Genomic DNA, 12,934 nt, shown 5'->3' with positions numbered 1-12,934 from the left:
AATAGAGAGAGAAATAGAGGAGAATAGAGAGAGAGAAATAGAGGAGAATAGAGAGAGAATGAGAGAGAGTGAACAATAGACAGAGAGAGGAATGAAAGAGAGAGAGGCTCGTTTAAATCCCACACAGCTTATTAGTATATGATGTACTGTGTAGGGCTCCTGACACGTTATGCACCTCTTCTCCTTTTAGTAGATGTGACCAGGGTGTGACCTATTTGAATTTTTTAAATTGATGTTTCTTCCTTCCTCTCTCTCTCTTCCTTTCTTCTTTCTCCTTCCATCCTCTGTCTCTCTTTCTTCCTTCCATCCTCTGTCTCTCTAGACTCTTTTCTCAACATCTTTTTTGTATCTTTTATTCTGATGTTTGGTGTTACTTTGAATAGTTTATTCTCTGTGCAGGAATTCCAATGTTCTTGCCATTTTCTTTATATATATATATATATATATATATATATATATATATATATATATATATATATACTAGCTGTACCCTGCCACACGTTGATGTGGCTCAATTTGGTGTAATGGAAAAATCTAATAAAAAGAGAAAATCCATGTTTCTTATATTCTTAGTACAGCAATCTACTCCAAAAAGTGAAAAAGATAGGTGAAAATGTTTTATGTTTTAAAAAAAATAAAAAAATAAAAATTGTACTCTTGCAGATCCTCAGGAGTTTCCGTCAATCATGGCTTGGACTCGACCAACCATTAGTGGATTAAGCCGAACATTGTTAAAATGTTGAAACGCTAAATCGAAATTGTTTTTGTTTTGTTTCGAAAAATGTGAGTTTTTAATTAGTATTGGGGGGGGGGGGAGGATGTTACAATACACAGATTCGAAAAAGTTGTCCAAAAACAAATAAATAAAAGCAAATGGAAGGTAAGTTACATTTCTACCAAATTGGATGATTTGTTAGTATTATTTAATGTAAAATGTTTAATCAGCTCGAAAAACACAGTGTTTATCGATGTATTAGGAAAAGACAAATGGTCGCGAACTTTATTGAATATGTTAAGTTTGGGAAAATAAGTTAAAAACTAGACAAAACTGTCAGAAACCCACCGAATATATGCTACCGTGACATAGGCTGACATATTTGGTGGGTTTCTGACAGTATTTTGTATAGTGTTTTAGTTTTAACTCATTTTCCCAAACTTAACGTAATCAACAGTGTCCACCACCAATTGTATTTTTTAAATATACTGATAAACACTGTTTTTCGAACCGACTAAATGTTACATTAAATAAAAAGGGTTTGTATTAATAAACAGATACGAAAAAGTTGCCGAAAAATAAATATATAACAAATAAATGTTATCAAAGGCAAGATAAGTTACTTTTCTATCTAACTGGATAAGATTTGAGTGTTTTTATGCAATTTAAAATGTGTAATCGGTTCTAAAACATGCAGTGTTTATAAGTATATTTGAAAAAAACAAATGGCGGCAGACTGTTAAACACATTAAGTTTTGGAAAATGACATAAACCTTAAAAACTATTCAAAATACTGTTCGGAACTCACTCAATATATGTTAGCGTGACATAGGCTGATATATAATCGGTTGTTATTTAGCAGTATTTGTACAGTTTTTTAATTTTAACTCATTTTCCAAAACTTAACGTGTTTAACACAGAGTCTGACACCGTTTGTAATTTTCAAATATAACAGTAAATGCTATGTTTTTCGAGCCGAATGAACATTTTACATTAAATAAAAACACTAAAAAATTATCGAGTTTGGTAGGAAAGTAACTTATCCTGCGTTTGATAATATTTGTTATACATTTGTTTGTTGACAACTTTTTGGAATCTATGTGTACAATAATACAAAACACTAAAAATGATCCAGTTAGGTAGAAAAGTAACTTATCTTGCTTTTGAAAATATTTGTTTTTGTTGACATTTTTTTCTTCAAATCTTTGTCCAAGTACAAATTCGAAGGAGGTATTTTTCTGTCTATTTTTATTTTTGGTACCGCGCTATTTTAAAACAGTTTTTTAAAGTTATATGTAAATTTCACAATAGCTTTTTCTTTTTTGGTATTTTTTTTACACCTCCACAATTTTCTAAAAAATGACTACTTTTATAGGCTTTCAACTATGCAGAATAAGAAAATCTCATTTAAAATTTGTAACGGCAAATAGTTTTTGAGATATAACAACTTGTACTATGCACTATAATTCACTGGCAGCCATGAATAAACACCCCTAACCTCCCCATGTTAAAAATGGCTTTTGGAATAAATACCACCATTCTCCCCATGTTAAGAACAGCTTTCGGAATAAACACCCTCAACCCACCCATGTTAAAAATGTTGGAGGTGGACTTAATGTGAAAATTTACCTTTTGTTTTTGTGATAAATTGTTAGTTGAAAGCACAGAACGCAGATTTGCCATTTAGTTGCACAAATATCCTCAAACCAGCTTTAGGGACCCTTAAAGGTCGACACTGATATCGAGGAAAAGTTTGTTTACATGTTTTCCAAATTTTAAATGGGTAAAATATAAGCACATAATTATTGAAAATGTGATCATGTGATTAAAATTTAATTTAAATTAAACATGTTTAACAAATTAAAAAAATATTATGCAAGATGAAGTTTTAAAAAGGTTAAATGTTTTATTTTATTATAAATTAGAAACATTTCCCAATATAACTGAAATTTTGGGTACTTATATATGTTGTCCATGCTGAAATAATAACATTATTTTGAAAACCATTCTTAATGAGGAGCTGAGTTTGTTTTTAAAAGGATTCTGTGCTTCCACTGTACAATAATAATAAAAAAAAAATCGTGAAACTTGTATTTACACATATAGGCTCTCTACTGGAGAGGTTTTGTAGGCTCCCTAGGCGAATCTCAATCCTTAGTGCATCCAATTCTTTCACATATGATTTTCTGGCTGATCCATATATGTAGCAGGTGTAGTAGAGTTTGGATCTAATTTAGGATCAGTACTGTTTTAATAATGTAGTTTTATCAGCACCTCAGTCGGTGTGTGCTAACACTGTTTTTAAGTATTTTATGTGTGGTATGAATGTCAATTTCCTATCATATATGATGCTCAAGTATTTATGTTAGTCAACAACTGGAATATTATTATTGTCTAGTTTCAAGGTGGGGTCATGATGAAACTTTTGTAGTTTACAGAAATGTATGCGTTTTGTTTTCTTTTCTGAAAATTTGAATCCATTTTCTTTGGCCCATTTATTTATCTTATATAGGCAGAGTTAGAGTTTGTGTTCGGCTGTTGGTATATATTTTGATCCAAAATATATGAGTAGTCGTCTATGTATAGAGCTTGGTTGATTTCTGGGTTTGTTTTTTTTTTTTTTTAAATTTATTTTTATGTTGAAAAGGGTGACGGATAGGCTGGTTTCTTAGGGGACACCCATTTCGTGTTCTTTTTGGATTGAAAGTATTTTGTCCATTGATATTTGAAAGAGTCTATCATAAAAAAAAGTTGCTGATAAATTCTGACAATCTGCCTGTAAGTCCTACTTCGTGCAGGTCTCTTTTGATGCCGTACATTTGTGAATGTACGGCATCAAAAGAGACCTGCACAAAGTAGGACTTACAGCAAAATGTCACAATTTATCAGCAACTTAGTGTCATGCTTTTTTGAGTTAAATAAAAATTGCTATTAGATGCTCCTTTTTTTTTTTTTTTAATTACATTTTCACCCCAAACAAGGTACATGGCCACTTTGGTGTAGGGGGCTACTATCAGGGGTAACATCTACTGGGGTACTATATGGGGATTTGGGCAGCAAGATGTCTGTTCACGTTACACTTGAACTTCTGCGCGTCAGTACAGTTGGGGAAGCAGGGACCTGGAATGGAATTCCAAAGTCTAGCGGTTCTGGGGAAGAAACTACTGGAGTAGCTTGGCTAATGTCTTGCTTCAAATCTTATTAAGTAGTCAATGAGGTGAAGAGAAAGAGAGGGAAAAAAGAGAGAGAAAGGGAGAAAAGAGAAAACAAAACAAGAACTTGGCTTAAGTAGACAATTCTGTAAACTTACTAAAATACATTCATTTCAAGTGAAATATTTAAATTAGGAATTAAATTAGTAAAAAAGAACTTTATATGATAATTAAAATAAATATATTGGACAGGATTTAGGCAAAGGGGGATAGAATGTAATATGAGTCAATAACTAGGAATGACTAAAAGTATAACTTGATTACATTTTTAAGTATATATAAGCCCTCAATATATTTAACAATAGGAACAATATTAAAAATAAAGTTAAAAAATACTGGACGGATTAAATAAACAAAGCAGTTACAGTAAGTTATCATTTGTTTTTGTTATTTCCTATGCTAATCCCCAACAACAAAAGCATTTATGGACATGTATTATGATAAGACATTGTTAGTTTATAGATTATTTAAAAATAAAAAAAAACAATACACAAAAAAATAAACAAACCATTTTGTGTATTAGAAGTGATATCTTTCTCAAGGGACAATTTCTTTTGAGCACATCGGAACATTGCTTCTTCCACTGTGTCTTTGCTTAATAAGCGGATAATCTTGACAGCCCTAAATGAGGTAAAACAAAGCAAACATATGAAGGATAAAAAACAGTAATATGTACAGTAAAAACAAAAAAAAATTTTTTTTTACTTATTCATGTAAAAGCAACTGATAAAAAATTAGGAAAAAAAAAAAAAAAAAAAAAAAAAAAAAAAAAATGGAAACAATCTTCAGAATAACCTCCAGGCACTTTATTAATTAAGGGGGGGGGGGAGGGAATTTTTTTTGGCATTGGTATTCCAAGAGCTATAAATTCTTAGTGCTTTTTCAATAAGACCGTAGTTTGCATTTTAATTTTACTTATCTCTCTCTCTCTGTCTACATATATATATATATATATATATAATAAAATGATGACATTTGTCTTCCCTAACTATTGAACCCACACAAACCAAATAGATCATTTCTATGCAAATATTTTGCATTCACCATTCAAAGTTGTATCTTCTTCTCAAGCTAAAATATGCACATTTTGTTTCCATTCTAAAAAAAAAAAAAATAATTTGTCTCACTCTCTCAGATACGTGATCTCACAATGGTAGTAGCAAATATTTTTTCCCCCCTCTTTAATTTTAGTCCTCCCACAAAACTATAAATCACTAGTTCTTTTTCATAGTAATACTTAGCTATATGCCACAGGTTCATTACTCCACTTATTAAATGCATTACTTTCGTACATATGTTGATTTAAATCTAGAAATTATGGAACAATCCTTTTAAATTCTTTCTCAGTATTGTTTTCAGTGAGAGTAGAAGTATTGTTAATATAAGCATTTCTATTGTTATTATTGTCATTAATATTTTTATTTTTTTTTAGCATTTTATTATTTTTATTTATAGCAATAGTATTGATTTGGCGTCCGTGGACATGAAGTGACAGTAACCACCTTTACAAGAAGAATGATTATCATCGATAATGGCAGTGATGTCTACATGTTTGTTTTTTTTTTGCTTAAAAAAAAACAAAAAACAAAAACGTTTACACACAAAATAAATTTGCTTTGATAATACTTTAGATCATATCCATGTGCATTGTGTTTGTTCAGGATTTTATCTTTTCGCATAATTCGATAAGTTAAGCTTATTATTATTGTTGTTTCAGCAATATTTTAGATTATATCTATTGCATTTGTTAAAGTTTTTTTTTTTCATACACATACTTTTTCTACCTATTCAGTGCCTATGCTGTTCTTATTACTATTAATTTTATTTTTATTAGTTTGGCAAGATCATATTTTATTAGTTTGGCAAGATCATATTTTATTAATTTGGCAAGATCATATTTTATTAGTTTGGCAAGATCATATTTTATTAGTTTGGCAAGATCATATTTTATTAGTTTGGCAAGATCATATTTTATTAGTTTGGCAAGATCATATTTTATTAGTTTGGCAAGATCATATTTTATTAGTTTGGCAAGATCATATTTTATTAGTTTGGCAAGATCATATTTTATTAGTTTGACAAGATCTAAAACCAAGCTTCTTTCTTTACATCATCAACATTCTAATCCACATTTGGCATCAATTGAAATGAATGGCTCTCGTCTCCAGGAGGCCTCAAGTTTTGACAAGCTTCTGGGCTTGACCATTACTCCTGATCTTAAATGGAACACGTACATCAAATCTGTTGCCAAGACCGCTGGAAAAATGGTAGGATCTTTCTATCGATCCGGTAAATATCTCACTGCTAATGCTATTCTCTATCTATATAAGAGCCAGATACGTCCAAGGATGGAATACTGTTGCCACATCTGGGCAGGAGCTGCTAGAAAAGACTTGTCCTGCCTTGATAGAGTTCAAAATAGACTTTGTAGCCTCGTAGGAGATGTCCTTTTCTCCTCCTTGCAACCTCTATCTCACAGAAGAGATGTTGCGAGTTTGTCTCTGATGTATCGTTATTTTCATGGAAAGTGTTCGACTGAGCTTCAATCTATGGTCCCCCCTCACCAAACTTTCACAAGAAACACTAGTCTAGCTGTAAACACTATCAATAATTCCCCCCACTCTTTATCTGTGCCTAAACCTAAACGTAGACTCCATGAACAAAGCTTCTTTCTTAGAACTGCACGCCTGTGGAATTGTCTTCCGTTTTCCTGCTTTCCGGCTGACTACAATATGGTTGTGTTCAAGTCTAAAGTAAATAAGTTCTTGATGAGCCGTTCCATATAAGTTATCAAATTTACCAAATTTTCATTACTAATGATTACTATATTGTCCAATTTCTACTGTACACTCTTTAACCCTTATCCTTGAGTGGCCTCTGGGCCTTGATAATGTGGTGATGCCTATGTAAAAACAAAAAAAAAAGATCATGTTTTATTAGTTTGGCAAGATCATATTTTATTAGTTTGGCAAGATCATATTTTATTAGTTTGGCAAGATCATATTTTATTTGTTTGGCAAGATCATATCTGCATATGTTGTGCCTGTTTAATTTTTTGTTGTTGTTTATTTATACTTTCTTCGAATATTTGGTATGTTGTTGTTATTATTACTATTATTACAAGTAGTAGTAGTATTATTACTAGCATTTTTATTGTAATTATTATTAGTAGTAGTAGTAGTGTGACCCGATGGCCCCCCCCCCCCGGACAATGCCGGTAGGACCTTGCTAGTGGATTAAGAAACAGCCTGTGGCCTGGGTGGTCCCATTGACACGAATTCAGATTTCGCACGGTTGAATCTAATGGTGAAGATGATGATAATAATGATGATGGAAAGGAAAAAGGTGTTTTTACCAGATAATCAAAATGATCTCCCCTCCCCCCACAAGAATGGATAATCAAAGGGTATCTGGTATCAAATAGAAGTCATAAAAATAATTCCTAAGCAGGACAGGTGGACACTTATGTTTATTGACAGACCAACAAAAGTTAATGAGAGCCACTTGGAGACAAAGACAGGGAGATTGGTTGTTGAAGTACCGATGGGGTCATAAAATCTGGTCTAAGGAACAGTACAGCTGACAGCGAGGCTATAAAAGTGCCAAGCAATGGGAGAAAGGGAAGAAAACCTTTTTTTCTTCTTTCTCTTCCATAATCTTAAAGGTTGTTTTTTTTTAATTTCTGTTTTTTTTTTTCTTCTGAGTCCGGGCATTCAGAATTCAGTGGGGAACGGGACGTTACTGAATCCTGAAACAAAAGCATGACTGCTGATTGGTTGACAGCCACTTGAAGACGTATTGAGAGGAGCGGAGTTGCAACCAACCGATACTGATATAATATTAAGTGAAGATCTGAAGACAGACACTTTTTGCCACTCCCTTCCCGATAACACACGGCTCTGAACTTTTTCTTCCCTGTCTACTGACGATAGAAAAACGAAGAACTTTGTTTGACAAAACCGCCAGCCCCAGATCTGTAGAAACAACTAAGGCAGTTGTGTATATGCTATCTGTATAGTTGAAAGCAATAATTATTCTATGTTAAGAAAAGCCAATTAATCTTTGACTTCTTTTCTTTGTTTGAAAACGCAGTTGTTGAGTGCAGTTTACTTTTCAGACCGGACCTGTTGACAGTTTGGAAGCCGGATCAAAGTTGGAAGCAAGTGAGCGGACCACGGTGATGGGGACAAACTCGACTACTAGACGAGAACACAGGTAATGCCACAGGGATCGACATCGGTTGCACCTCTCACCCAAGCCTATGCATCTGAGCCGCCCTGTAGGGGTTACAGTAGTATTAATATTATTTCTACTATAATTTGTATTCTTATTATTTACAGTCCCTTAATATGAAGTGACATTAACCACCTTAAGAGTATATTTTATTATTAGTAGTACTACTCTATAGCTGACCGGGATAGCTTCCATACATTTATATCTGATCTACCTCTGCATTCCATATTTAAAAAGGATGTGTCCTCTACAGACCTGACCGAATGGTTAATTGTAGGCATAGACCGATTCATACCATACAAAAAATTCCAATAAAAACCTAACAGCCAGCCATGATTCTCCCCAGAATGTGCTGCTGCTATCGCGCACAGAAATCACTTTTTCCATAGCTACCAACATAATAGATATACTGAAACTAAAACTGCTTTCAGGACTGCCAGCAACCACTGTAAAAGAGTAATAAAAAAATGCAAGAGAGCTATATGTTCAGTCTGTTAAATCCAAAGTACCAGTTTTGGCAAATAGCAAACAGGATCCTGAACAGAAGCATGCGTTCAATCCCAACCATCATCAATGAACCTGAGGTCATCTCGTCAGCATCAGACAAGGCCAAACTATTTGCCAAGAACTTTGCAGCTAATTCTACCCTATGCGACGAAGGCCATCAAGTCCCCGTATTTCCTCCTATAACAGACAACGTGCTATGCAACATACAAATATCTGTGTGTGAGGTTGCCAAACTAATCCAGAACCTTGATTCCAGTAAAGCAACTTGTCCTGACGGCATTCCAATTATAGTGTTGAAAAAGCTTCAACAAGAACTTGCCCCCATACTTACAAAACTCTTTAAGCATTGCCTTAAGGAGAAGTGCTTCCCAATACCATGGAAAACCTCATCAGTATGCCCTGTATTTAAGAATTCAAGTGATAAGTCATCTCCTCCTCAGTACAGACCAATAAGTCTCCTGTGTGTTATGAGTAAGTTGCTGGAATCCATATTAAATAAAGAAGTAGTCAACCACCTCAGCAGAAATAACCTTCTTAGTGATATGAAATATGGTTTCCGTTCAGCCAGATCTATAACAGATGTGCTAACAGTTATATCTAATAGGATTAGTGAATCTCTCAACAAAGGCTTCCTTTCTAGGGCAGTTGCTCTTGACATATCAAAGGCGTTCAACAAAGTATGGCATAAAGGCCTACTTCACAAGATTTCCAGCTACAGTATAACTGAAAATGTTTTCTCAATCATTAAATCTCTCCGATAGACTCATAAGAGTAGTGGTTGATGGGCAGAAATTAGAAGCTCACAGTATTAATGCTGGAGTCCCTCAGGGGTCCATCCTAGGCCCAACTACTCTCTTCCTGATCTACATCAATGATCTCCCAAAACATACTTAAATCATTCGTTGACATCTATGCTGATGACACGACACTCCATGGGCAACACATCAAAGGCCATAAATGACAAAGTTCTCTCTGATTCTCTCTCCTCTGATCTTGAGCATGTGGTACAGTGGGGGAAGAGGTGGCTGGTTACTTTTAATGCATCTAAAACCAAGCTCCTATCAACGCTCTGATCGCCATCTGGCATCAATTGAAATGGATGGCTCTCGTCTAGGGGAGGCTTCATGTTTTGATAAGCTTCTGGGATTGACCTTTACTCCTGACCTGAACATCAAGTCTGTTGTCAAGGTTGCTGGAAAAATGGTAGGATCCTTCTACCGCTCCAGAAGATATCTCACTGCTGATGCAATTCTCTATCTATATAAAAGCCAAGTAAGTCCAAGAATGGAGTACTGCTGCCACATCTGGGTAGGAGCTGCTAAAAACAGTCTATCCTGCCTTGACAGAGTATAAAATTGACTTCGTGGCTTAGTTGGGGATGCCCTTTTCTTTTCCCTGCAACCTCTCTCCTACAGAAGAGACATTGCAAGCATGTCTTTGTTTTATTGTTATTTCCATGGCAAGTGCTCATCTGAGCTCCAATCTTTAGTCCCCCCTCCTCCCCAATCTTTCATGAAAAACACTCGCCTAGCTGAAACCACTGTCAATAATTTTCCCCATTCTTTATCTGTGCCTAAATCAAAATGTAGATTCCATGAACAAAGCTTCTTTCTTAGAAGTGCACACCTATGGAACTCTCTTCCGTTTGCCTGCTTCCCACCTGACTACAACTCGGATGTCTTCAAGTCCAACATAAACAAATTCCTGATGAACCGCCCCCTTAAGTAAGACACTTTATTAAATTTCCATTACTAATGATTACTACGATATTATCCCATTGATTACTGTACATGCAATAACCCTTATCCCCAAGTGGCTTCTGGGCCTTGATAAGTGGTGATTACCATGTAAAAAAAAAAAATTAACATTTTTATTGTAATTATTATTGTTATTCTTATTAATATTATTAGTGGTAATAGTAGTAGCATTAATATTATCATTGGTATTATTATTTTACCATTCCTTGATATGAAGTGACAGTAAGCACTATAAAGGATCAATGACCACTGTAGATGACATCTGAAAACATGATTTGTCCGCCAATGCCCCCCCCCCCCCCTCAAGTAACCGCCAGGGTTGCGGAGTCGGAGTCAGAATTGGAAGGAGTTGGAGGTTTTAGCTGGAGTCAGAGTCAGAATTTTTTTTATCCAACTCCTTAAGTCCAATAAATTTATTTTTTCATGTGGTTTTCCTGTTTGGTTTTATCAGTTTTTTTTAATTACATTTTCACACCAAACAAGGCACACTGCCACTTTGATGTAGGGGACTACTATCAGGGACCTAGGTTGAAAGGGGTTCTATGTAGGGAGTTTAGTAGCAAGATGTCTGTTTACATTACACTTGAACTTCTGCATGTCAGTACAGTTGGGGAAGCAGGAACCCAGAAGAAAATTCCAAAGTCTAGCAGTTCTGGGAAACAAGCTATTAGAGTAGAGGACTTTCTTACATCTAGCAATATCTACTGTGTAGGGGTGGAACTTTGCTGCTTGTTGGGTTTGTCGAGGGTATTTTCATCTAAGGAGCACAAGAGCTTGTAGTTCGTCAGAGCATCCACCATTAAAATACTTGTAAAACAAGCAGAGGGATGCAACATTTTGTCGATAGGACAGGGACTGAAGCTTAGATGACAGTTCAGGATCTATCAGGTTGGCGAACAGAAGTGTGTGTTCTATCCCAACTATCATAAATGGACCTGAGATAATCTCGTCAGCATCAGACAGCCAAACTCTTTGCTAAGAACTTTGCAACTAATTATACCCTATGTGACCAAAGCCTCCAACCCCCCTATATTTCTTCCTGTATCAAAAAACACGCTATGCGACATACAAATATCGGAGCGCTATGTTGCCAAGCAAATCAAAAAACCTTAATTTCAGTAAATGGCATTCCAATTATAGTGCTCAAAATGTTCAACCAGAACTGTCTCCCATACCTACAAAGCTGTTTAAGCATTGTCTTAAAGAGAGTTGTTTTCCAAAACTCTGCAAAATATCATCAGTATGCCCTGTATTTACGAATTCAGGTGATCGGTCATCTTCCTCTTAGCACATACTAATAAGTCTCCTGTCAGATAAGTCATGAGTAAGTTGCTTGAATCTGTTAAATAGAGAAGGGTGATTCTGTGTCAAATCATCCAGGGCTTGACACCCATATCCATAGATCTGGCTATACTTTGCACTGCAGATAGACAATATAGGAACTAAGAAATCCTGAAAATTTGAGCACATAACTCCAAGCGGTTTCTAATTTAGAGCACTTTTTGTTTTGGTGTTAGGAGCATAATGGGATGGCTGGGCGACAATTTTGTGATGTCATTTCTTTGAATATTTTTTGATTGAAAGATCGTATAGCTCTGAAAATTCACTCAGGTAAGTTTTTTGACCCAAGGAATCCAAAAATGGCATCAGATTTTCTCCAAAATGAAGCCTTCTAGAGATATTAAGGGCTTTTGGATTTTTCCACATGTGCCCCAAAATCGAATAAAAAAAGGGTGTGGCTGGCATGGTAAGCATTACTTTTTTCATATATTGTTTTAGACACAAAAATTGTCTCTGGACCAAAAATGGTTAAAAGTTCTTGTTTTGTTCACTCACAGTTTCTGTTACAAGTCGGGTATATTTTTTTGATGATAATGAAAAATATTCTTTCCCCTTATTGGATGTGATAATCAATTTAGACATGTGCTAAAATCGCATCCCAAAAATGGTTAAAAGTTCTTGTTTTGTTCACTCACATTGTTTGTTGAAAGTCAAGACCATTTCAAGTCTTGAGACCATTCAAAAACTTATGTACACTCATTTTCTGCCTTTATGACCCCTCCCCTTTGTTCCCTTTTCTTATATAAAACATGCCAATTTTGATAAGGGCTGTTTGTTTTAGCTAGGCCTCTCTGAGTGAACAAAATATTTCATACACAAAAACGAACTTGAACTATTCCCTGAGAATTACCTTCATGGGAAGTAACCAGTTTCAATCTGTATGGGGTTAAATCAAGGGAGTGGCCATTCATGTCAAATTCATGAATTTCGTCTTCAAACAGGCGCCCATTAAAGATAAAACAGTTGCAGTGAAATGGTATTCATAAAATAATGGATTTCACAACCAAAGTCAGCATTCAATATTTACATGCTGCTGTGTTCTTTATGTCATTGAAATGCAGAAATGGTGTTTTGATACTCTTGGTCAGTTATTGTGTATGTCCTTTGGTACATGTTGTTGGGGATACAACACAAAGAATTTTCTTGATGGGAACAAACCATGTATCATC

The 12,934-nt window shown here is 34.9% G+C and overlaps 1 protein-coding gene across 3 annotated transcripts in view; it reads right to left on the bottom strand.

The window, feature by feature from the left end:
- LOC145286021 (SWI/SNF-related matrix-associated actin-dependent regulator of chromatin subfamily A containing DEAD/H box 1-like) overlaps positions 1-12,934 on the bottom strand; it is a 148,180-nt gene that overhangs the window by 3,453 nt on the left and 131,793 nt on the right. For all 3 annotated transcript variants that reach the window (XM_080134639.1, XM_080134640.1, XM_080134641.1), the window contains one exon: positions 4,436-4,548. In XM_080134639.1, the coding sequence (XP_079990765.1) occupies positions 4,436-4,548 (113 nt within the window). The remainder of the gene's footprint in view (positions 1-4,435; positions 4,549-12,934) is intronic.

This window comes from Euprymna scolopes, chromosome 10, assembly GCF_053919585.1.
Source record: "Euprymna scolopes isolate OS-2025 chromosome 10, ASM5391958v1, whole genome shotgun sequence".
Classification (NCBI taxonomy): Eukaryota; Metazoa; Mollusca; class Cephalopoda; order Sepiida; family Sepiolidae; genus Euprymna; species Euprymna scolopes.
Note: the sequence above shows the minus strand (reverse complement) of the source record. Positions and strands in the feature narration are given on the sequence as shown.